We start from the raw sequence: 27,257 nt of genomic DNA on the forward strand, positions 1-27,257 counted from the left end.
TGTTTTGTCAAAGGTCACGAGATGTAAACAGGGCTTGCTCTAATCCTAACCTTGGACCAAGCCCTAATGCTTACCCTAACCCTAACCTACAATCTCGCTAACAATCACATGCCCTAACCTTATTTACATCCCGGCGACCTTGACGACCTTCAAGTCGGTGGTGGCCAACTTGTGGCATATTGGACCATTCCAAATTCTACATTGGACCATTTAAAGTTGTGCATTGGACTGGTCCAAGTTGCTCAATGGACTATTCCAAGTGGAACGTTGCACTTCATGATGATAATGATAAGATATAAAAAAGAACCTGTGTGACTTTCTTTGAAACATGCTAATCAGACCATATGAATATGTAACTGTATATATAATATCTCATTGTCGGTGATATTACTAAATTGTTAGTAGATGTTAAATAAAGCTATTTCTTGCACACTTTCTTTAATTATTGCACAAAAATGTATCACCAACGTTTCTTTCACTAAGGTAATATATGGCACATCTGAAGTTGTACAAATATTTGGCACATAAAAGAATGGTAACCCCTGATTTAAATAGTCTTTGGTGACTTTTATAATTTAATTAAGATGTTTCTCACGCAAAATTGTATTACAATTGTCGTACAAACTCCCGGTTTAAATAGTCTTTGGTAACATATATAATTTAATTAATATGTTTATAATGAAGAGTATAACCTACACTACATGTATCTCCTGTTTTATTGTAGAATCTGTAGGTGAAGAAAATAATGAACAAAGTTTAGCCAACAGAAAACGTAAATCAGAAAGTAAGTTCCCAGTTTTAACTCTTAGCTTCTTCAGCTCCATAGTCTCTATCCCCAGTGGTCTCAGTCCGTTCTACTCCACTAACCTCTGGGTTAATCCATGGGGAGGACACATTCAAGTTATCTGCCCTTGATGATTGTGCTATTTTTATCGACGAATCCCATTAATCGTTAATTGTAAAGGAAGTTGGCGAAGGGAAGTAAATCTCATCGTGTTGCAACAAGCCGACATAGTGTTGAGAGCCCTGGTTGTACGTGACAAGGAGTAGAGTCGCCTGTCCAACCTTGTGGGTTTTCTCCGGGTCCAACGGTTTCCTCCCACTGCTAAATACCCTTATGCACAAGAGAAATGTTGAAATAAAATTGAACCATGTGTTAGTCCCGAAATGACCTAGTTTGTGTCAAGTGGACTTTAAACCACATTTCTCTCTCTTTTATTTAGATATTTATCTTTATAATTATATTATATTAGTTATTTATAATTGACATTTTCATTTGAATAGTTACAGAAGAGAATCCGAATGTACAAGAGGAATCTGATTTTAGCCAATCAACTGTGTTTCTAGCAGGTATGTACAGAGTGTTGCAAGAGTTTTGGACTCGAATCATCGAATACGGCCAAAAAATGCTGCTTTTCCGGGGGATTCTTAGTGAATCGCCAGCGTGCCAAATCACAGTGTTTCGCGTTGGAACATAGTGATTCATCGTGCATTATGGTGAATCGCTTGCGTGGCAATATCGTAATGAATCTTGCATGTTGAAGAAAAATGTACTTTATTTAAGTTGAATACACGTGTTCACCTTGAGCGAGGCTCAAACTATTTTTGTCTATAATAAATTTGAAGCCTAGTAAAACAAAAATGCTGCCGTGGAAACGTGTATATGTATCATGTACAGGCCGGTTTGATTACTAACCAAGTGATTTGTTAATTAATCTGGGGGGGGGGGGGGAGCGTCATTTACCGACAATCTATATCGGTTAAGATTTTTTTGAACGTACATCTATTACGTGGGCTATGCATGTATGCGAACAGTGTGAGCATCTTGCAAATTTTTAGACCTGTGATCATTTGTTCTTTATCTAAAACTTCCACATCGTGGCAAGTTGATGTAATCGATTAATCATTGGCGGCTATCAAATCCAAATTTTAAATTATATACGATGAGCTTTTACACATTACTTCATTACTCGCAGGTTCAGTTAATCTAAATCAACCATCCATACAGCACAGTGCCATACATCATAAATCACTCCGCAATACGCAGAACGGTAAGTCACATGGTCAAAAACGCGCCAAAAATTGAGTTGTTGGGGTAGGGATGGGCGATGTTTCGATATTGTAGGTATAACCGGTATGAAAATTCTAGTAACGAAAATATCGCCTTGTAAAAAAATAGCTGCATTATCGTATCGTCACTAATATCGTCTTCGAAAAATATCGCGGTGTTGAAAATGAGAGTTAATTCCCTTTCTTCTTAAAATAAGTCTTGTTATTCGTAGCTACAGTCAGCTGATGCGGGGAAAATATCCGGTAAAAATTAAATTATTCTTCGCTAAAGTAAATGCAATGACTTAGTTAGAATTTGATGAGCAAATCGAAGTTCATGGAATTAGACAAGATGCCGGCGTCAATTCGTCGTCAGTTTCAACTCAATCTGACGATAACCCGTTATTTAGAGGCGGACGACAACTTGTTCCAAAGAAAAATTGTACAAGCGATGTTTGGTTGTATTTCGGCTATGACGAATCTGACGAACAGCAGACAACTATTGTTTGTCGATTTTGTATGCGAACAGTCGGCGCTAAAGGAGGGAATACAACGAACCTGTATCAACACCTCAAAATTCACCACCCCACGAAATATACCGCATGTAAACAGAAACTTGAAGGTTGTTTTAATGAACAAAGTATCAAATATAGAAAACTGTCTTCGAATTCTTGTCATACCACCACCACCACCACCACCACCACTCAGATGTCGCTAAAGGACTCATTTCCTTATGATAAAAAATCTAAGAAGTGGATATCCATGACAAATTCAGTTACTCACTTTTTGGCTAAAGATATGATACCCATATTTACTGTTGAGAAAAGTGGTTTCCGAAATATGATGAAAACCTTTGATCCTAGATATTGTTTACCTGGTAGAAAATATTTTTCAGACATTGCCATCCCTGCTTTATATAACACTGTACATGATAAGGTTTTAGAGGAGATCAGACGTAGGCCTGTTTGTTATTTTGGGGCTACTACAGATATGTGGAGCAGCCGAAATATGGAGCCTTACTTGGGTTTCACTGTGCATTTTATAGACGAGGATTGGCGACTCAAGTCCAGACATCTGGAGACTTTATATTTTCCGTCTGACCATACTGCTGAAAATTTGGCATTGGGTTTGAGGGAGATCATTACAGCATGGGACTTTCGAGAAACTGACATGGTATGCATAACAACTGATAATGGAGCCAATATCACAAAAGCAGCATCGTTAAATAATTATCTTCGTCTCCAGTGCTTTGGACACAGATTGAATTTGGCCATAAACAATGCATTAAAAGACCAACGCATCGATAAGGCTGTAGCTTCCTGTAAAAAAGTAGTATCAGCATTTTCTTATTCCTGGAAGAAAAAACGTGAACTTTTGAAAATACAACAAAAATTACATATGCCAGAACACTGTTTAATATCAAACTGCGACACGCGTTGGGGATCTCTTCAATCAATGATAGGAAGATATTTAGAACAAGAGAAAGCAATCACGCAAGTTCTCTCTCCAGACCGCAAAAGTTTGTCATTAATACCAAAATGGCAGACTGTATGTGTCATGGAGTCTGTTAACAAAGCTTTGGCGCCTTTGGCCGATTTCACCGATGCCCTAAGTGGTGAAGATTACGTATCGATTTCATCAGTAGTACCAGTATTACATTTGCTAAATAATGAAATTTTAGTCAACGAACCAGAGGATACTGAGATGACCAAAGAAATAAAATCTAAGATTTTAAAATATCTAAATGAAAAATATTCCGCTGAGTCAGACCCAGAATCAAGAATTCTTCTAGAAATAGCAACAATGCTAGACCCAAGGTATAAAGACAAATATCTCCCACCAAATACACAGCCGGAGATCAACGACATACTTATTAGATTCATCGCATCAACAAAAACAATACCACCTGCGCTGTCTATCACATCATCGCCATCTGATACAAATGAAAGTATGTCCCAAGATGATGGTAGCGTGGTGCTAAGAAAAAAACCAAAGATGAATCTGGGAAAATTGTTTAAGAGGAGAGAGTCATCTGAAGCAGATATATCGTTATCACCGGAAGAACAGATCGTGAAAGAATTAGAGCGTTACCTTTTTCTCCCATCTATTGACTTCGAGCATAATCCGTTAAGTTGGTGGAAGGACAATTGCAATATTTATCCTCACCTAGCCCTATGCGCCCGAAAATACTTATGTGCTCCTGCAACATCCTGTCCATCAGAACGTTTATTCAGTACTTCCGGAAACGTAGTTACTTGTTCAAAAACACGCCTCAAACCAGCAAAAGTCAACATGTTGGTCTTTTTAGCTAAAAATTTAGATTGAACTGAGAGCTTAATTGTTGAACTGTATTACACCTTACATTGTCGCAAACTGACCATTGATATGTTTTAATTGTCTTCCTTATTTAACTAAGGTTATGTGGTTTTTACAAGTGGATACAATTAGTTTTTTAGTGTTTACTATCTGATCATATTTTGAACACTAAGTAGTGTTGTAAATTGTTTTTGAATTTTAGACAGCTATATGGTGTTTTAAAAAGGGAGTTATATAGTGACTTAAACAAATTCCCAAAGAATGGGAAATGAAAACTAATTTCGTAATTCTGTCCCTTTTTTATCCGCATAAAGTGGGTTTGTTTTTAGTTGTGTTTTCGTTTTGTTTTATTTCTTAGATTAAAATATTATGACTCGCTGATATGGGTGTTACTTGTTTCTCATATATGTGCAGGCAAAATCTGCCCCCCTCCCCCGTAACCCTGTTTACATTGATATATCGATCTGTCATCCTGAAAAATCAAAACAAAATATTAAAAAATGCGATACGCTATAATTATGGTCTATATCATGATTATTTTACAAACAAACAGCATACTGGATATCGCCACAATATATAGCGATATCACAATATGAATACTGAAATATCGCAATGTTGAAAATAGCAGATATCGCCCACCCCTATGTTGGGGTCAACACAGGAACTATATTCTTACGCTGTGATACTTCACAAATAATATTGAACCAATCTTGACCATTTTTGGTATATGATAATAATGTATTATGCCGTATGACACATTTAAAAGATATGGTGTGGATGTGTTTGTGTGCAAGGTGGGGTATGTTCTGTGAAGGTCACAAAAGTGCCATGTAATTATTTTACAAATTATGTATATGTATTCAGCCAAGGGATAGGCTACACTCAGGTTCTATATTCGTACGCGATATCACCTACATGTAGGTGGAAAAGGGCGTAAAATCTCCGCTGTGACAATATACATTTATTGTCATCGAAATCACTTTGGCGGAAGCGGATATTAAATAAAGTTATTCACACACACAAATGTACTTAATGTACATGTCATATATTTATACAAAGGACACTAGTGTGTTCACCTCATTATAATTCACTTATTTTGGGTACACATTCTGAATTATTCCTTGCTCAACAGTTTTTCTACATCTGACTTTCCGTATTCCTACTACATATACATGTACCCTATGCAACCTATAAGCTTATACATGTATGTTTACGTGTAAAATTTAGACATAGCATCTCGAAAGTTGTACAAGAAGGTCTACATGTAAGTTTCGTGATTGATACTGCATATTTTAAAATTAGTATGAGTACAATTTATCGGCAAATATTTTTTGATTCTAACTACTATGATTTATGTTATATGAAACAAACGCTGATACTTGTCAACTACCAAGTTAGGAGACAAAGGCTTTTGACAAATCTACAGGAAGCCATTTCACTCTATAAGGTTGACGAATTGAGTTTATTAATACAATGTAATCATCTTCTATCGTATACAGTATGAATGTTAAGCAAGCTATTCTGTTTTATTAATTAAATATAAATAAATTAAATACCATCGGCTTTAAAGCTGCAATTTCATATTTTTAAGTTATATTTTTAAAATTTATTAAAATAAAGCCTTAAAATAGATGGTATCCATAAACCGTCCTACCTTGTTAAAAAATAATCCTATTAATCCTGTAATTCACTATTGCCAGCTGAGAAATTGGCAAAAATATCATTTTCAACTTAAAATTCCAACGTTTGAAGGAAGCTAATGCATGGAGGCAATGGGAAAACAAGGGAGGTAATTGTGTTATTTCCTGTGTAAATGATTTTTAAGTGTGGGAAATAATGCCCATGGTCGTATAATAGTGAGTTGATAACCTATTGAGCAAAAGACATAGAAATAATTATGTTTTGACTTTCTTAGAAAATATGAAATTATTGCTTTAAGGTAATACTAAATTACACTCTTCTTTTAAACAAACAATTCATATCAGACATATTCATGCATCATAAATCACTGCATTTTCCCGAAGCCATGACTGCAAGTTTTACATCATCTGGACGTTGCTAGATTACTTTACTGCAGACACGTGAACAGTAGCGTCTAATCAGAAGTTGTGACTCTTAAGACAATCAAATCTACTATAGCGATCTCCACAGAATCCTTGACCCTTGACATTGAATGAACTTTGAACATTGCAACTTGATTATCACAGGTAGACATTTTAGCTGGAAAGCATGAGACCGGGTATTTGCGAAATCAAGGGATCTGATAGGCTCACAAGCTGGGTGAATACCCAGTCGAAATTAGTGCCGAAATATGCAAGGTATTACATGAAGGTCGTGATAATATGTACAGAGTTAAAGCGAAGATGAAATCGCCGGGGCAATGGTATACCATGTGATCTGAACACCTGCCAAATCTCTAACAACCAATGGGTTAATAGAATGAACTCTGGGGCTATATTCTTAGGGGGGTTGGATGGCTGAATGGTTAGCGAGCGTGCGCGCGCTGTATCATAAAGTCTGTCATTGAGTCGACTGGCGTGGTTTCGAATCCCCGGTTGTACGTGGCAAGGAGTAGGGTCGCCTATCCAACCTCGTGGGTTTTCTCCGGTTTCCTCCGGTTGCTAAAGACCCCTACGCTCAAGCGAATTATGTAAATAAAATTAAACCATATGTTAGTCCCGAAAGGACCTAGTTTGTGTCTAGTGGACGTTAAACCCCATTTCTCTCTCTCTCTCGCTATATTCTTACGCGATAGTTTGCAAATATATTTTCTAAAGGTGTAACCATTAGATTGTATTTGAGCTTGACTCTAAAATTAAATAAACCCTGTTTAATAAAGGCAATGAGAATTTTCAAGTGTAAATATATATTCTAGAAATTAGTGGACTTATTTGTTGTGTATTCATTCGCCAAGTGAACGAGTTCTATACTTGTAGAATATCACAATAACACATGCATTACTCCTTGGATGTAAATGGATAAAGATTTCATCATGGCTAAAGCAACTACATTAGATTATGTAAATTTGATAGGGACAGTAACACAAAACATAATTAGAACAAGATTCATTGACAATTAAAAAGAATATTGCAAGAATCATCTGTCGATCATTCCCCGAACTCCATTTCATTTCATTTTGTCTATCATTTCTGGGGGAGCAACGGTGGCTAAGTGGGTAAGACACTGGCTCGCTAGCCTGGAGGTCGGGAGTTCGATCCCTGCATTGGCCGAGAAAGTTCATCAGGATTTTTCGATGTGGTTTCCCCTTGTCGGTGGTGCAGGAAAGACAGTCTGACAAGGCAACTGTCTAGTCATTCGGATCGCACGAAAAACTGAGGTCCCGTGTATACATTGGCATGCACGTAAAAGATCCCTTGGCAGTTAGAATTTGATATAAGATTAGGCCATACTGCCGCTGCCTGGTCAAAATTACCCCGATAGCATACTGTATGGCGTATGCCTGTCTTCATTAGCCCAGTCGGAGCAGAACAGTAGGACGTTAAACTGTTAAACTTATTTCATTTCTTGATAAAGATGATAATAATACAGCAGACACACATTTCTTAATAATTGTTGATATATTTCAGGTAAGAAAAGAAAAACTGATGAAAGTGGAAACATGACACCGATTATTACAGTTGTACCTGAAGTTAAAACATCACCTACACCATCAGGGCTCCGATCTCTACTCCCACCTCATCTCCAACAATCTAGTCAGCCAAACAATGCAGCTGATACAAATAAACCACAACCAATCGCAAATGTTGATCAGCCGAACACAAAATCGAAGGGATTGGCTAAACCTATGGGTGCAAATGCCAAACCATCGATCTCTAGTTTAGCAACAAAGAATTCTGAAGCGTTGAGGGCGTTGCTGGTTAGTGGCCCAACAGGAGGAATACCCAGGGATCTGTCGACGTTTAATAATATTGTCGGAGGGTTTACTAACAATGTAGGAAAGGACATGAAACCAGGGTTAACACCGAATACACCTAATGGTTTAACGTATCCGGTTACCCCACCAAAAACACCAGATAATGATGCAATGGTATGTCGATATTAATTCTATATTTGGGAGTAACGTTGGCTAAGCGGGTAAGATGCTGGCTCGCTGGCTTGGAGGTCGGGTGTTCAATCCCTGCATTGGCTGAGAAAGTTAATCGGAAATTTCTGATGTGGGTTTCCCTCGTCGTACTGATAACCTGAAAATTAGGTGTCTTAAGGTTTGCACGCCTGATTTTGATACATTCTTCAAATGTGTAAGTAATGATTAATAGTGTGCGCTTGTTTATTTATTTATTTATTTATTTTTTCAGAACACCCAGTGTATATCACCAGATCGGGACATCATACCCCTATGTTGTTGTAAAATAAATGGTGCTGCCTTTAACAAATTAGCCACTGGTACTCTTTTCTGTCAAGCACTTGATACAGTTGATCGGAAGGTAAGTTTTCTGTTATGCAATTCCTTGATATCCATACGTCTGTCTGGATAAAAAATAGATTTTGTGTGAAACAGGTGTTCTGGAAAAAATGGGTTCACTAACATCATATATCTGGTTCTACAAATTGTATTTGTCCCTTCTAAGTTTATTCCTGTGCGGAACAAACATTTCCGTTTCATTGAAAATTCCAATAAATAATTCATTTTTAGAGATAATTTTAAATTCAAGTGGTTACGAAAACCCTATATATGATATATCACAAGCCTTACCTTGCGTGATACTCACCCAACTTCAAATTCGTTTTTTCGTTAAATTTTGGCAGCCATTTTGGAAATCGAACAGAACCCCAACCTAAAATGACGTCAAAGAAGTGACATAATCTCAAAATTGTCTTCGGGGACAAATTTTAACACAGAAACAACCTGTCCCCAATTATCGTTTCGATTGTGACACACTAGCTAAACATTCACTAATTTGGTGCCCTGCCTCGCCGACGTTTAACATTTTAAATTTGACAGTCTACTTAAGACTTTTGTTGAGTTTGTGGCCACTGCAGCTGTACAGGGAGGATCACTGGACTAAATGAATAACGTAAGAAGACCACACACATAATTTGGCTAAAATTACTCTGAACATGATTTGGTAGTAAACTTAGAAAATAGATCATGAAAACTTGGAAAAAAAAATGATTTGGAAAATATATGATTCATTCAACAACATGTATCATATAGCACCAGATGTAGCATTTTCTTGCGAACATTGTGAGCCACATTCCATATCCATAGGTCAATCTGTTCAGGAGTTATGAAGGTTTCCCCGATGTGCTCAATTTCAATGAAATAACGGGGGCCATTTTTAAAGGTGGCCGCCAAAATAGATTAAATTTCAACACTTCAGCCACCAGGCTAACTGAAAATCATGGATGAATTTATTCATCAAATTGGTAATGATGCTCCAAAATCTCATGTCTGTCACATGGACTAATTGGAATAAGAGGGAAAACCAAGGTCCTCCGTTCACATTGGCATGCACGTAAAAGAACCCGTGGTAGTTCAAATTTGCTAAACAATAGGTTGTAGTGCCACTGTATGGATTGGAAAAATTTCCCCTCATAGTATACTGTATGGTTTATGTCTGTCTTCATTAGGTGGATGTATGGCCGAATGGTTAGTGTGTGCGCACTGTATCATAAGGCCTGTCATTGAATCAATTGGCAGGGTTTCGATTCCCTGGTTGTACGTCACCAGGAGTAGGGTCGCCTGTCCAACCTTGTGGGTTTTCTTCAGGTCCTCTGGTTTCCTCCCACTGCTAAAGACCCCTACGCGCAAGCAAATTACTGATATAAAATTGAACCATATGTTAGTCCTGAAATGACCTAGTTTGTGTGGAGTGGACGTTATACCCCATTTCTTTCTCTCGCTCTTTTACATTACCTTTTTTTTCACTCTTACAGTGAGAACTGCCAGCTTTTTAACTAATCTTCCATAATGTATCATGTATATATTGATTAAATATTTATTGGGTTGGGGGGGTTGGATGGCTGAATGGTTAGCGTGCGCGCGCTGTATCATAAAGTCTGTCATTGAGTCGACTGGCGTGGTTTCGAATCCGCGGTTGTACGTGACAAGGAGTAGGGGCGCCTGTCCAACCTCGTGGGTTTTCTCCGGGTCCTCCGGTTTCCTCCCACTGCTAAAGACCCCTATGCGCAAGCGAATTATTGAAATAAAAATTAAACCATATGTTAGTCCCGAAATGACCTAGTTTGTGTCGAGTGGACGTTAAACCCCATTTCTCTCTCTCTTATTGGGTTGATTTATAGTGAGAAGAGACAGTTGTGATTATCCAGTCACTCTTACAACTCTGTAAATTCTCATTTCATGTTTTAACATGACCTATTTATTAGATATTTATTTGTTTGATTAATGTTGTAATATGATATATTAATTAGATATATTTATTTGTTTGATTTAGGTAATGGGATGTTGTAATAAAGTAACTAACACTCAGCTAGTTAGACCAGGTGTTAAAATACCTTTCATGGCTATCTGTGAAGCTCATCGTCTTAAACTTAAAGCTCATCAATGTTGTCCTGGTTGTGGACATTACTGTACTCAGGTTAGTTATAATTAATACACAAGAAGTGGCATCAGGTGTTCTAGAAAGAGTAAGCATCCTCGTTCGTTCGTTCCTGGAGTTTTACGGCCACTTCCACCAAGGGTGATAAGGGATCACGTGGGTAAGACGCTGGCTCGCTAGCCTGGAGGTCGGGTGTTCGATCCCTGCATTGGCCGAGAAAGTTCATCCCGATTTTCCGGCGTGGTTTCCCCTTGTCAGTGATGCAGGACAGAGGGCCTGACAAGGACAGCTGTCCAGTCCTTCGGATGAAACAAAAAACCGAGGTCCCGTGTATACATTGGAATGCACGTAAAATATCCCTTGGCAGTTGGAATTCGATATAAGAGTAGGCGATAGTGCCGCTGCCTGGGCAAAATTTCCCTCATAGCACACTGTATGGCGTATGCCAGTCTTCATTAGCCCAGTTTAGGAGCAGAACTGTAGGACATTAAACTCCATTTCATTTCATTTCATTACCAAGGGTGATATCAGAGACAATAAGCATGCTCCGATTGACTTTGAATTTATTTCCAATAGTTTCTGCCAGACTTACTACCCTTGATAACATAGCAAGCTGTTGAGGAGACTCTAAAGATTAGCGACATATACTTGGTTTAAAATTTATACACAATGTTTATGTTCATAAGATGATTTTCCATGAATTCGAATAATTAATCAGAGTTATGGCCCTTGGTCACATAGAAAATTTTTGTGTAACCCTAAAGAGGCTAACGTTATCATTCAATTAACTAAAAATCTTAACATTGTGTTTTTGTGAATGACTGATTCCTATTGAAAAGGGGGATGACAGCTGAAACATATTTGTTGTGTTTAATTACTTCATAACTCTACTCGAGGGGTTGGATGGCCGAATGGTTAGCATGTGCGCACTGTATCATAAAGTCTGTCATTGAGTCAACTGGCATGGTTTCGATTCCCCGTTTGTACGTGACAAGGAGTAGGGTCGCCTGTCCAACCTCTTAGGTTTTCTGCAGGTCCTCTGGTTTCTTCCCACTGCTAAAAACCCTTACGCGCAAGTGAATTATTGAAATAAAATTGAACCATGTGTTAGTCCCGAAATGACCTAGTTTGTGTTGGGACTGACAGTTTTGATCTTTGCTAGGACATAATTTAAAATCTCACAATTGCAGTTGTGTCAATTCAGGATGCTCCGGACTGACAACCGAGCATCCCCCATAGTTACTATTACCGTCTGCATTAGCCCAGTCGGAGCAGAAAAGTATCACATTGAACCCCATTTCATTTCTTTATAGCCTCTATTAGGAAATTATAAAAGTATTTTTCAATATCTGTTTTCTCTAATTTCAGGGAAAATTTTATCAGTGTCGGAAAGAAGGACCATCTATTCATAATTTTCACAAACAATGTCAAGTTTTTAAAGATGGAAAATATTACTGTCCACATTGTGGTGAGGAATCGCTCCAGTTCGAGGTCACCTTGAGTTTGAATGATGAACCTTCAACGTTATCAGATACAGCATCTACAACACAAGGCCGCATCAGTAAACGTCAAACAGCCGCAACGTAATTATTTTTATTTTTCTGTGCCTGTATCTTGTTGATCCCATACCACTATTTTTGAATATACTAAATTTTCTCACATCTTTGTAAGTGTTAAGAGGATTGGGTGGCCAAATGGTTAACCTGTTGGATATCCAGTAAACTATTGTGGTTTTGATTAACTGCTTGAACGTGACAAGGAGCAGAATCACCTGTCCAGTTCGTGGGTTTTCTCCAGGTCGTCCGGTTTCCTCTCACTGCTAAACACCCCTATGTGCAAGCAAATTTTTGAAACAAAATTGAATCATATGTACGTGTGCAATGCAAGGGAAGTGGAATTTTCAGAAGAGATGCTGTTCCTTATATGCACCCCAATCTACACACAGATGGACTTGGGTATCACTATACTGGTCAGCCCTTTAGGCGCTGCCTCAGATCTTTGGGGGGGGGGGGGGGTGGATGGCTGAATGGTTAGCGTGCGCGCGCTGTATCATAAAGTCTGTCATTGAGTCGACTGGCGTGGTTTCGAATCTCCAGTTGTACGTGGCAAGGAGGAGGTTCGCCTGTCCAACCTCGTGGGTTTTCTCTGGGTCCTCCGGTTTCCTCCCACTGCTAAAGACCCCTACGCGCAAGCGAATTATGTAAATAAAATTAAACCATATGTTAGTCCCGAAATGACCTAGTTTGTGTCGAGTGGATGTTAAACCCCATTTCTCTCTCTCTCTCAGATCTTTGGTGCTTATCGACCCATGCTGGGATTCGAACTCGGAGCATTCTAGTTAAAGAGTCCTAACCGTGTTCACTCAGTCTGATTAAAACACAGATCCCATTTTGTTTCGTTTTTTATATTTCAAAATTTCGTTTTACTTGTCTTCACAACACTAGGATCTGGAATAATTGTTATCATTGACGTGTTCTAGTTGATGTTTGAATTAGCCAATGAAACTGTCTGTTATGGCGAGTTCTTGGCGTGCTCTGCAAGGAACTGTGGGTAAACCCCTAGAAACGTCAACACTGATTGATTAATCAATGTCTAATGTCATAGGGTCAAAAACCGCTCGTCAGATCTTCATGTAGTGTAGGTTATCGAAAAAGAAAAAAAACGAACGAAATATAGATCTGTATTTTAATCAGATTGCGCTTTCACTACTCGCTTGTAAAATAAAAGAAATGAATATTTAATTAAAATGGCAATCTTTATTGATCAAATTGTTATGTAAATATTTTTCAGTAGTATAGCAAAGATGTCCTTATTAGGTGGATATAAAGAGAAAGGAAGTGAGAAAGAGACACCTGGTATCAAATATTCTTTAGGATCAAAAACTATTTCTTTAGGTAAATCAAATTGTACTCATTTAGAACATTGCTTACTAACCTTAGGTCTGTGAAAATTAGAAGTTTCCTGAAAAACCAAAAGAGGTTTGTGGGCAGTCCACGTGGGTTCATGAAAAAGTAAAGTTCGGTATGAAAATATTGGTATTTGAATGTTGAATTCCAGTAGTAGATTTCATTTAAAAAAACAGTAATGGTCATCATCTTTCTATGGGTTGGGAGCCACGGTGGCTAAGTGGGTAAGACACTGGCTCGCTAGCTTGGAGGTTGGGTGTTCAATCCCTGCATTGGCCGAGAATGTTCATCAGGATTATCCGACGTGATTTCCCCTTGTCAGTGATGCAGGAAGGAGGGTCTGACAAGTACATTTGGATGGGATGAAAAACCGAAGTCCCATGTATACATTGGCATGTACATAAAAGATCCCTTGGCAGTTAGAATTCGATATACGAGTAGGCCGCTGTCTGGACAAAATTACCCTCATAGCACACTGTATGACGTATGTCTGTCTTCATTAGCCCAGTCGGAGCAGAACAGTAGGACGTTAAACCCCATTTCATTTCTATGGGTTGATCCACCATAACATTGCTTCTAGCATTTTTTCAGGTGCCTTCTGACCCCTCACAGATTAATAAAATGTCCTAACTGGTCCACATGTTTTAAAATATTCGGAACCACAGTCCTACAGGAATAGTAATTTGTTACAAGCATTTCATATTGTCGGAAACACCGTCAAAATAAGTTTAACTATGGGAATCAGACTTGAAATATTAAAAGTTTAATTTTTATTCACTTTGATTTCTTTGAGTACTAGAAGAATCTTTCAATTGTGGTATTATTACTAAGAGTCGGGGGGGGGGGGGGTGGGGCTGGAAATAAAGGTTTTAGATGTACCTGACAAAATGTCAAGCACTAATGAAATAGTACCTGACATTTTCAACTTAGTGCCAGACATGTATTAACAGGTGCCTTATTTCCAGGCTTGAGAGTTGGCTTTTAGAATTGTTAACCTTGTCTTCAAGATATTTATGTTCTTTGAAAGTTAGCTCTAGTCAGCTTTATTAAAAGTGAATTTATTTCAACAGATAGTTTACCCAGTGGACCAGATAAAAAGACCTTACAGAAAATACTGGATAATTTGGGACAAGAAAGGTGAGATTTATTCTGATAGTATTGCCCTGATATATTAAACTGATCATCATTTGCATTTTTCGAATAATATCCATTTATTACGGCTTGAATTTTATTTAAGAAAACCAAACCAAAATATATCAACAGTAGATAATCTCTTGATTTGGATTAAAGTAGATTAAAAAAAAAATTATTGGTGAAGTTGGCTGATTTTGATCATATCCTAAATATGCTCATTCATTATATATTTGTAAATACTGAATGGAATTGAAACTATTCTTGGGCCATTATTCCTTTTAGGGAGGTTTGATGGCTGAATGGTTAGAGCGTGCGAGTTGTATCTTGCGATCTGTCTTTGAATCAACTGGTGTGGTTTAGATTCCCCGATTGTATTTGACAAGGAGTAGGGTCGAATGCTCTCTCTCTCTCTCTCTCTCTCTCTCTCTCTCTCTCAATATTCCTTTTAGAAATTCAACTATCGGAATATTATTGTTTGCAAGAAATTCAAAATCCCTCAAATGACCACCAGAGACCTGAGATTGACACTTGTAATCGTTTATTAGATATACAATGTATAAGAAAATGTATTTTTGAATTTCAGACCAAAGAAATATCGTAACTTAAGTAAATCATTATATCAACCAGCATATGATGGCGAGGTAGAAAAATGTATTTATATACTGAGTAAGTCAAACAGTTTTATCAAACTTTGTATACAGATCAACCTCATTAAAATACATATCATATTTCGTTTCGTTTTTTATAGTTCAAACTTGCGTTTTACTTGTCTTTACTGTCTGGAAGAGTTGTTATATAAACGGCATTCTGGTTGATGTGAGAAATTAGCCGATGACACGGTCTGCTATGGCAAGTTATTGGCATGCTATGCATGGAACTGTGGATATCCTACTAGAAACATCAACATTGATTGGGTAATCAAATATCTGATGTCATAGGGTCAAAAGCTGCTTGTATAACCCCTGATGCAACCTCCCACTACATCTGGTCAGATCTTCATGCTGTGGAGGTCATCGAAAGTGTAAAAAAAAACCGATACGAAATATAGATCTGTATTTTAAATTAGATTGTATACACATCAACTTAGAATGTAATAGTTGTACCTTTTCCTAATTCGTTGCAGAAAAATATTTCATTTACCTTTTGCAAATTAGAAATTTCTCCAATTTAATCATCTTTGTGTTTCCATGGAAACAATTTTGTCTTAGGTTTTTGTTATACAAGGGTACTGGGTATTGACAACCATATTCTTGCTCATTCTCCTTTTTCAGGAAACACTGCAATTAAATCATTTAAGTTCTATTTATAAACGCTCTAAAAAGAATTAAAAGTTCATTCAAGTCTTTCTTAAACGTGTAATTCAAAATAATGGGTTGTATCTTTATTTTTCAGTGGATGGGTCGGATCCAAATCAACGTTATAGTGAGCATGAAGATCAGACAGCCATACATGCAGCAGCTAATAGTGGTCATCTTGCTATTGTTCATATTCTTGTACAGGTATTGTCACTTAATAAAACTTGTTACGCTCCAAGGGGTGAGTGGGGGTTGGATGGACGAATGGTTAGCATGTGCGCGTTGTATCATAAGCTCTGATATTGACTCAACTAGCGTGGTTTTGAATCCCCGGTTGTACGTGACAAAGAGTAGGGTCGCCTGTCCAACCTTGTGGGTTTTCTGTGGGTCCTCTTGTTTCCTCCCTCTGCAAAAGACCGCAAGAGAATTATTGAAATAAAATTTAACCATATGTTAGTCCCAAAATGACCTAGTTTGTGTCGAGTGGATGTTAAACCCACATCTTGCTCTCTCTTATTTAATAAACTTGTTACACTTCATTCTATGTCAAATTTAGGATTACATTAAATGTTTAGATGAGCTGAAGAAAGCACATGTTCCCCAGATCTTGAATAATACATTTTCTCAACAGTCTGTGTTCCTCCTTGTTTCTCCATGTCACTGGTGCAGGATGGAGATGAGGTGCTCAGTCGTTGATGAATGAGACGCGTGTACTTAAGCTGATAGAACCCTTGACATTTAGAATTCAAACTAAGAGAAGGCCGGAATGCCACTATCTGCGCAAAACTTCCATCTTAAAGCACTACATGGTGTGGACATCTGATAAGCCTGAGGCTTATTGTACAAAACTTGATAACATAAATTATAAACAAGTCAAAATTCTATGGAATACAATTACTGCTTATTACTGAGCGACGTTTCGACTTCTCTAGTCATTATCAAGCAATGGCTAGAAAAGCCAAGTCGAAACATCGCTCAGTAATTTTGACCTGTATATTCCAGTTTACTTACAAAATGCTATTGAAACAATTTAACATAAATTATGCTTGTAATAGTTCCATACCATAATTTTATGTGTTTATTTTGTTATTTTCTACAGTGTGGAGCTGTTGTACATATACAGGATAAAACGTTAAGAACACCATTAATGTGTGCTACAGAGAATGATAATAAATCTATCATACAATATCTAGTTAACGCTGGGGCATCTGTTGATGAAAGGGTAAGTAAAATAATAAATCTATTATACAATATCTAGTAATATAAAAAATCTCATACAGTATCTAGATAATGCTGGGGCATCTGTTGATGATGGGGTCGGTAGTTATTGATAGTAAAGAATGATACTAGCAGGCTTGGAAATAACGGTTTTTGAAATAGTATCTGACATTTTCAACTTAATGGCGGACATGTATTAATAATATCAATAAAACAGACAAATGAGTGCCGGAAAAAATGACAGGCACTGGAGATTTAGTGCCATACAAACCCTGAATCTGTGCCTGACTTTGTCTGTGGCAGGTGCCTTATTTCCAGTCTTGGATACTAGTTAATGCTGGAGCATCTGTTGATGATAGTAGACAATGATAATAAATCTATCATACAATATCTTGATAATGCTATCTGATTGGATTTATATTTATACACAGTATTTATGTTCATGAGTCTAGTGGTGTGGTTGCAATTACCCACTTGTATGTGACAAGACGTAGGGTCCCCTGTCCAACCTCGTAGGTTTTCTCCTCATCCTCTCGTTTCCTCCCACTGCTGAAGGCCCCTACGTGCTAGCAAATTATTGAGATAAAATTGAACCATGTGTTAGTGCCGAAATGACCTAGTTTGTGTCGAGTGGACATGAAACTCTCTCTGTCACAAAGTACATAGCGTCTTTCTTACCTTTTCATGTAACCAAAGTAGTTGATATTTACTAAAGGGTTAAGCCGGGGAATTACGCACTTCAAAATAAGCTCTAAGTGAAATGTATTTTAGATCTGTTATAAGAATTAAAGATACATTATGTATGATTCAGATAAAGAGCTATGCATTCTTGCTATAATAGTTCGAAAATAGATAATATAAAATGAATAATTTGAAAATTTCATTCAAGTTATTCTATTGCGAGCGAAGATATTAGCTTAAATCAAAATATGGCTGAACTGTACTAATCTATTTAATATCGGAGAAATCCGATGCCATCGAGAGTTGATTATGGTCTGGATAAGTTAATTAATGTCTAATTAATAATTTAGATAACATTACAGACCTAAAGAAAGACCTGCAATAGACAGATTTAGCTGTTGCATAATGCATGTTTAATATATGATGTATATTTTGTAGGGAGAAGATGGTATGACTGTATTACATTATGCTGCTAAGTTAGGAAGTATGGCTGTTATACAATATCTAGTAGAAGTTAGAAAAATGAGTGTTAATATCACTGTAAGTCATTCTAACAGAATAATACATGTTTGTGAAATGGCTTTATTTAAGGTCCCTCATAACACACTGTATGGTGTATGTCCCTTTTCATTCGCCCAGTCAGAGCAGAACAGTAGGACGTTAAACCTTGATATAATCATACAGACATGTTTACTTAATAGTAAGTCTAAATGGACAGCAACAAATACAAGATGTAAATGGATTCTCCCTCATTCAAGTCATGTGACAAGGCCGATACAAACAAATTCTCGCAGCATTGGGTAGTTATATGATATGAATATGATTTGAAGCAAACTTTTGATGGATTAATAATATATTTTTAATCAACATATATCATTAAATCACAGATTTTATATGTAAGAAGGCATGAGGAATTAAACGGCATATAAGTTAAGCTATATTTAATGTAACATATTGTTGTTAATTTACAGGATGACGGAGGATGGACACCAATGATCTGGGCTGCCGAGTCAAAGTATGTTGATACTGTTCGTTACTTAATGTCACATGGTGCAGATCCAGGCATGAAAGATGATGTAAGTAATTTTATAATGATGCTATACGTTACTATCTTACTTTCTATTAAACAATTTCTAAAGTATTACAGCAAAGTCATCATACAGAGATTGGAACATGATAATCCACAAGAACTAAGCTTCTAATTGACCTAGAATATTTAAGCGAGAGAGAGATGGAGAGGGGAGGGGGGGAAGGAGATAGAGAGAGTTTAACATTCATTCACTGACACAAACCAGGTCAATTCGGAACTAACATGGTTCAATTTTATTTCAATAATTCTCTTGCGCGTAAGGGTCTTTAGCAGTGGGAGGAAACCAGAGGACCTGAAGAAACCCCACGAGGTTGAACAGGTGACCCTACTCCTTGTCAAACGTACAACCGGGGAATCGAAACCAGGCCAATAACAGACTTACGATACAACACGCACGCAGTAACCTGCCATTCAACCACCCTAAAACTTGGTGTAAAAATTTGATTATCTTGACTTGAGTTGGATGATGAATATTTTCTGGGCTAGACAACTGTACGTCTGGCTGTCTGTTAGTCACCGTTTTGGGAGGGAGGAGGGAGACATCAGCCTCGCTGTTGGCTTTTTGTATATGGGATGATATAGGTGCTGTGGGTTTTTTAGTGAAAATAAAGTTTCTCAGTGTTTATAATTGCTGTGATTTCTATTTCCAGGAAGAAAACACTGGCCTACACTGGGCAGCATATGCTGGGAGTGTTGATATTATTAACTTGGTTCTATCTGCTGGATGTGAAATAAACGTGCCTAATGAACATGGTGATAGACCTCTGTAAGTTGATAGTTTGATTTAATTCTGTTTTATCTCTCTGGAGGGTAGTCAGGATTTTGTCTTCCTTCTTTCAGGGAAAGCATCAGAGAGAGCAGAGGACTGTTAATATGGGTTAGTCTGACCATTTTGCCATTTTGGGACACTTTAACTCTGTTTGTTGCTAAATGAGGTAGAATGTTCAAATTTGGTGTAGATTTCTTTACATGGTATTAAGTAGTGTTGGGTCATGTTAACACAATGGTTTCATTACATCAATACCTCGACCAAGTTCAGTAATGAGTGATAAGCGATTTCCTTGATTGATGCTTTATAAAAATATAAAGGCGCAAATAAATAATTTTTTGGGGGTTTGATGCAGGGGACATCAGCCTAACTGTTGGCTTGTTGTATATTAATTAAATATCATGACTAACAAATTTATTTTGAAGAGTTGGGGGATGCATGAACGTAGCTTGAATTTATTTTGTTTTCTATTTGTAGACATATTGCAGCTCGTAGATCTCATTATGAATGTGTGGTGTAAGTATGTTTAAATTATTAAAAAATTCATTAAGATAATCATCTTCTTGGAGAACGCTAGATCGGCGACGGTCCTGCACATTTTAGCACATATGACGTCATATGCGGATGTGGTTTCAATTCTCCCGTTGTACGGTTGTACGTGACAAGGAGTAGGGTTGCCTGTCCAACCTCGTGGGTTTTCTCCAAGTCCTCTGATTTTCTCCCACTGCTAAACCCCTATGCGCAAGTGAATTATTGAAAAAAATTGTACTAAATGTTAGTCCTGAAATGACCTAGTTTGTGTCAAGTGGGGTTAAACTCTCTCTCTTTCTCTCTCTCTCTTCCCTTATAAAATGGAATATGAATTTAAAATCTGTATTATTTCTTTAGATTATTATTAGCACGAGGAGCAGACGTAGAAGTGAAGAATAATGAAGGTGAAACGCCATTAACAGTTTGTTTAGATCAGACGTCACCAACATGGATGGCTCTAAAGGTTAACAAACAGCTGAAGGGTTTTGCTGCTAAGCGTCTCGGTAGATCGGAAAAACTACTTCACAGGTAAACTCTTCTAGTCTTGGGTCTGCGTATATCATTAGTTAAAACAATATTTTATTCAATAAACTCAATCGGATTGGCTGTTAAAGATCCCTGGACAGTTGGAAATCGAAATAATAGATGTCCAAGCATAATTTTCTTCATAGAACATGTTGTTTTTTGTCTTAAATAGCCTGGTTGGTGCAGAAAAGTAAGACATTAAATTTCTGAGTTTATTGTGACTTATGTTCACATTACCTAGACCAGTTGGTGCAGAAAAGTAGGATGTTCAACCCTGTTTTATTTCTTAACCCTTTGGATACCGACACCATGAACAACACATTAGCCTGCCAGGGTAAAAATGGACCAAAATATTGTTTTTGTAATACAATGACCCCTCAGGACCCGAGCATCAGATAAAAACGGATAGAATGTCATGACTAGAATACTGAGAAGCCGGTATGTCAGCTGCCACAGGTACCTGTTTGTTACTGATTGGTCAAACAGGTACCCATGGCGGCTTGTACTCAGTGAAATGGCATCTGGGCCGCTCGGGTCCAAAGAGTTAAGACAGAAAGGTAAGCATCTAATGGGTACATCAACTTTAGTTACTTGAGTTAATAATGTTTGAACTCTTTATGGTTATTTTAATTTCAGAGATGTGTCTTTGGGTCGTGAAAGGAATCCAATAGCTTGTGTTAATGCTGTAGATGATGAATCATTCCCCACAGATTATCTATATATTATAGAGAACGTAGAAACATCGCCGTTAAATATCAACAGAGTTATAACTAGTTTACAGGTAAGACTGGATAATAGTACAAATTGATCAATAGTTAAATAAACAGTTTACAGGTAAGACTGGATAATAGTACAACTTGATAAATAGTTCAATAAACAGTTTACAGGTAGGACCTGGATAATAGTACAACTTGATAAATAGTTGAATATCAACAGTTATAACTAGTTTACAAGTAAGACGGGATAATAGTACAACTTGATAAATAGTTCAATAAATAGTTTACAGGTAAGACTGGATAATAGTACAACTTGATAAATAGTTCAATAAACAGTTTACAGGTAGGGACTGGATAATAGTACAACTTGATACTTGTTCACTGGTAGGACTGGATATTAGTACAACTTGATACTCTTTCAGAAGTTATTTAACTATTCTATAGTCACCCAAGCTAATAAGTAGTTTTGTGTATTGTTCTATCCAGTTACTAAATGCCTCTTAGACATTATATTCATGAATATTCGTGAATATTTACAGATTATCAAGTTTCTAATTAATACACTTTGCAAATTAAAAGGAATATCAGTCTGTTTAATATTTACGAGGATATGGTAAATTGAAAATTTTGAAAAATCAAAGCCCCCTGTAAACGATATTTATCTCAGTGGGTCGAGTAAAGAAAAACTTTAAACTACATTTCACTTTCGTGGGGTGTTGAGTGCTGGACAGAATCTACTAATGAAATGAAATATTTTGTTTGAAAGATGTGATTATATTTGTAGAGTTGTCGATGTAAAGATGATTGTTCCTCCATGTTTTGTGTCTGTGCTAGAAGTACCATTAAATGTTGGTATGATAAGGTATGTGTCATATACATTAAATATCACATGGTGAACACACTAGAAATAAATGAAATGAAATGAAATGGGGTTTAACGTCCTACTGTTATGCAACAACTGACCTAATGAAGACGGGCATTCGCCATACAATGTGCTATGAGGGAAATTTTGCCCGAACAGCGGCACTACGGCTTACTCTTAATCGAATTCCAACTGTCAAGTGATCTTTTACGTGCACGCCAATGTTTTTCGTCCCACCCGAACAACTAGACAGCTGTCCTGGTCAGGCCCTCTGTCCTGCATCACTGACAAGGGGGGAACCACGCCGGAAAATCTGGATGAACTTTCTCGGCCAATGCAGGAATCGAACACCCGACCTCTAGGCTAGAAATAATCATTAGGGCAGAAAAGTAGGGTGTTAAACCGGATTTCATTTTGTTTTAACTACATAACTAGGGGACTGGATAACAATGTCATTCATTGATTTTAATCTTTTCCATGTTTTTATTGTAATTAAAGGGGCATTATGGGGGATTAGATAAAGAGCTGACAGTTCTCGCTATAATAGTTAAAAAATGAATAACGTAAAGAAAATATGCTGAAAATTTCACTATGAACCGAGATATTAGCAATTGGGTTTTAGGCCTAGCCACGATCATCATTCATTAGTAAAGTCGGTATGATAAAAAACAGCCTTGATTATCCATTTTGACGTTAAATCATCCATCAAAAAATGTATTCAAATCCAATAAATATCGCAGGCTAGTGATGGCATCTAGAGTTGATTATGATCTGGATAAGTTAATTTACGTCTAATTAATGATTTAGATAACATTTCAGGCCTACAGAAAGACCTGCAATAGACAGATTTAGCGCTTGCGTAATGTATGTTTAAGTTGAAATATTGTTATTTTAGATGGGCCGTGTTATAAGTGATTTTAACATTGTGGAACCACCATTAGTATTTGAGTGTAATCGAGCCTGTAGATGTTGGACAAACTGTAATAATAGAGTGGTACAGAATGGAATTACGTAAGTTGACATTTGACTAATTGGAATTGTATGGCTACCTTAACCCTTTAACTTCTGGTACATGCATGTAAATCTTGATTACCCCACTTCCCTGAAGAGGTTAGAGAAAAGTTTTGTTTATGTTAGCATCGAGTTCTGTATCCCATTTTTGAAACCGCCCAAGACTACTTCTCCCTAGCCATAATTGAAGTGTCTGCGTCATAGAAATAATAAATTGTCCATTAAATAGGTGTCACAGGGTCGTTATGAAGAACACACCAAAGACATGTAAGATTCAATAGGCGTTTTTGTGAGTCGATTAGATTAGGTTTTGATTTGCTAGTACGATTTGGTATGATTTCGAGTTGATTAACTATGGTCCACAAATGTGAAATTTGATAATTACGATTTGGTAAGATGGCTGCCATCAGGGACACCGATCAGAAAAAAAATTGTCTCTGCTAACATGACGAGGGGGGCGTGTGTTTCACGTGTAGTCCAAGTTACCTACAGATTACAGTGACACTGCTGGCACCCAGAGGGCCTAAAATTGCTTAGAGCCAGAGGTGATCTAACATTCTTGTGGACTATAAAGTTAACATTAAAGGAGCTTAATCGCTAACATTTGGGACCTAGAAATTGACAAAAGTGGGTCGCAATGCATATAATACTGTAATATGAATGTATATAAACTGATTTACATTCAATGGTTTCCGTTTTTACTCCAATTTCAAATCCGTTATGTTCGGCGAAATAAGCCAGCAGTCTCAAGCGAGTGCAAATTTCTAGCGTCACGTCTGGTTATTCCAGTTTACATACACCGTTTGATTTGGTGCAATGTGTCTAGCCTCGTCCCTCGAGTCTCTTGATACAACTAGGGCTGAAGCGCATTATGGTACACGATTCGTGTACCAATGGTAAAATGTTTATTTTGTCTTAAATATTGGATATCAAAAGCCCATCTTTTCCCGTAAAGATTACAACATGAATGTTGATATAATTTGACAAATAAATCGTGTTTTCAATGTTGAAGATTTTGGATGATATTGAGTTAGAGACTTAGCTACTTTAAACACATCAAATGCGTTTTAAAAAAACATTTTTTATGGAGAAAAACAACAATAAGCATTAAAAATTACTTGCGATGTCGAACATTCCGCCATGTTGAAAACGTCAAATCTAATCGCCTAAACACCTCCTGGGACGATTAGGTCGATTTGCCTAATCAGTTGAGTTAAATCGTCTCACAAATGTAACGATTAGCATAATCAACTTGGTTCACAAATGCGTATAATAGCTAATCGGTCTAATCTAATCGGTTCACAAAAACGCCTTTTATTTCAGGTTACTGAATTTTACATAAGGGAAGTAACTCTCATGGTTTCTCTGCAAGTTATTAAGTCCTGTTGCCTAACATTTTTTGAGGCATAGGATTTACCTAGTGATGAGCCATTTTGCAAATGTAAACATTCAGTATTGAACGATAAATAATTCAAAACATTTTGATGATTAAATGGTGTTACTCAAAGACATTTGTATAAATTGTAACAATGTTTAAAATTGTTTGATTATTTTATACAGAGCTAGACTACAATTGTTTCGTACAAATGGAAGAGGATGGGGTGTGCGTGCCCTTACAGACATTCCTAAAGGCAGCTTTATCTGCGAGTAAGTGTGTGTTTTAATTAAACCAGTCTAATGCTATTGATGATTGGGGTTTTGTGGGGGTGTGGTGGGGGGAATGGTTAGAGCATGAGTGCTGTATCATTAGGTCTGTCATTGAGTCAATTGGCATGGTTTTGATTCCCTGGATGTACGTACCGAGGAGTAGGGTCGCATGTTCAACCTCATGTATTTTCTCCCGGTCCTTTGGTTGCCTCCCACTGCTAAAGACCCCTACGTGCAAGTGCATTATTGAAATAAAATTGAACCATATGTTAGTCTCGAAATGACCTAGTTTGTGTCAAGTGGATGTTAAACTCTCTCTCTCTCTCTCTCTCTCTCTCTCTCTCTCTTTATTTAAATGAATATGGTAAGTCTTTTAACCTTGCCACCCTCCCCGAAGTCTTTCTAAGGTTATGTGATATATTTATATGTATATTTTACAGGTATATAGGAGAACTTATATCTGATTGTGAAGCTGATCGTAGAGAAGACGATTCATATTTATTCGACTTAGATAATAAGGTTTGTATTTATTCCACATTTTTCAAGCCTGTTCCTCCTATGAAGTGTGGGGCGTTGGGTGGCCGAATGGTTAGCACGTGCGCGCCGTATCATAAAGTCTGTCATTGAGTCAACTGGTGTGGTTTCGATTCCTTGGTTGTACGTGAAAAAGAGTAGGGTCGCCTGTCCAACCTTGTGGGTTTTCTCTGAGTCCTCCGGTTTCCTCCCACTGCTAAAGAACCCTACACGCAAGCGAATTATTGAAAAAAAATTAAACCATATGTTAGTCCCGAAATGACCTAGTTTGTGTCGTGGACGTTAAACCCCATTTCTCTCCCTCTCTCCTATGAAGTGTTGCTTAGTCTTTCTGATGGAGCAAAAAACCTTGGCATTTGAGATTTGGTGAATGAAAATACCACTGTCTAGGCAATATTCGCATCTAGAGTATTGCGCACGAATAAATGGAAAAAAAAATTAATCATTTTATTCTCAGAAGATGGTAGTAACACTTCTGTCCCGGTGTTGGCCGAGAAAGTTCATTGGACATTTTTCCGGCTTGGTTTCCCCTTTGTCAGTGGTGCAGGACGGAGGGACTAACAAGGACAACTGTCTTGTCGTTTGGAAGGGACGAAAAACCAAGGTCCCATGTACACATTGGCGTAAAAGATCTCTTGGCATTTGGAATTGCATATAAGAGTAGGCCGTAGTGCCGCTGTCCGGACAAAATTTCCCTCATAGCACAATGTATGGCGTATGCCCGTCTTCATTAGCCCAGTCATTGGGAGAAGAACAGTAGGACATTAAACCCCATTTCATTTCCCTTATAACATACTTTGTAACTGTTCTTGTCTACATTCTTCCATTTCATTTAATAACGTGTGGGGGTTGGATGGCCGAATGATTAGCACGTGCGCGCTGTATCATAAGGCCTGTCATTGAGTCAACAGGCGTGTTTTCGAATCCCCGGTTGTACGTGACAAGGGTTTTCTCCGGGTCCTCTGGTTTCCTTCCACTGCTAAAGACTTCTACGCGCAAGCAAATTATTGAAATAAAATTAAACCATATGTTAGTCCCGAAATGACCTAGTTTGTGTCGAGTAGACGTTAAACCCCATTTATCTCTCTCTATAATGACATGTTTACAATATTAACAGGATGGTGAGACATATTGTATAGATGCTAGGAAGTATGGTAATATAGCACGATTTATTAATCATCTATGTGAACCCAACGTTATTCCTGTTAAAGTTTTTGTCGAACATCAAGACCTCCGTTTCCCTCGGATCTGTTTCTTCTCATCTCGAGACATTAAAGCTCATGAAGAGTTAGGGTAAGTCTGGATTATCTAGTCTCTCTGTGGACGTACTGCTTATGAAAACTTAGGATAAGTCTTGAATATCTAGTCTCTCTGTGGACGTAGTGCTGAAAAATATAGTATTCAAATGCAAGCATTAAAAAAATACGTTACTGGTTATTGATGGAAACAGGA

The 27,257-nt window shown here is 37.4% G+C and overlaps 1 protein-coding gene across 1 annotated transcript in view; it reads left to right on the forward strand.

Moving 5' to 3' along the window:
• LOC130014219 (probable serine/threonine-protein kinase nek3) overlaps positions 1-20,169 on the forward strand; it is a 39,232-nt gene extending 19,063 nt beyond the window's left edge. The window contains exons 5-19 of the mRNA XM_056103114.1: positions 725-784; positions 1,285-1,350; positions 1,977-2,051; positions 7,953-8,413; positions 8,682-8,810; positions 10,782-10,925; positions 12,255-12,469; positions 13,677-13,780; positions 14,863-14,929; positions 15,510-15,592; positions 16,319-16,425; positions 17,321-17,443; positions 18,559-18,660; positions 19,092-19,200; positions 20,150-20,169. Coding sequence (XP_055959089.1) covers positions 725-784; positions 1,285-1,350; positions 1,977-2,051; positions 7,953-8,413; positions 8,682-8,810; positions 10,782-10,925; positions 12,255-12,469; positions 13,677-13,780; positions 14,863-14,929; positions 15,510-15,592; positions 16,319-16,425; positions 17,321-17,443; positions 18,559-18,660; positions 19,092-19,200; positions 20,150-20,169 — 1,865 coding nt within the window. The remainder of the gene's footprint in view (positions 1-724; positions 785-1,284; positions 1,351-1,976; positions 2,052-7,952; positions 8,414-8,681; positions 8,811-10,781; positions 10,926-12,254; positions 12,470-13,676; positions 13,781-14,862; positions 14,930-15,509; positions 15,593-16,318; positions 16,426-17,320; positions 17,444-18,558; positions 18,661-19,091; positions 19,201-20,149) is intronic.
• The last annotated feature ends 7,088 nt before the right edge of the window (positions 20,170-27,257 follow it).

Source organism: Patella vulgata, chromosome 1, assembly GCF_932274485.2.
Source record: "Patella vulgata chromosome 1, xgPatVulg1.2, whole genome shotgun sequence".
Lineage (NCBI taxonomy): Eukaryota > Metazoa > Mollusca > Gastropoda > Patellidae > Patella > Patella vulgata.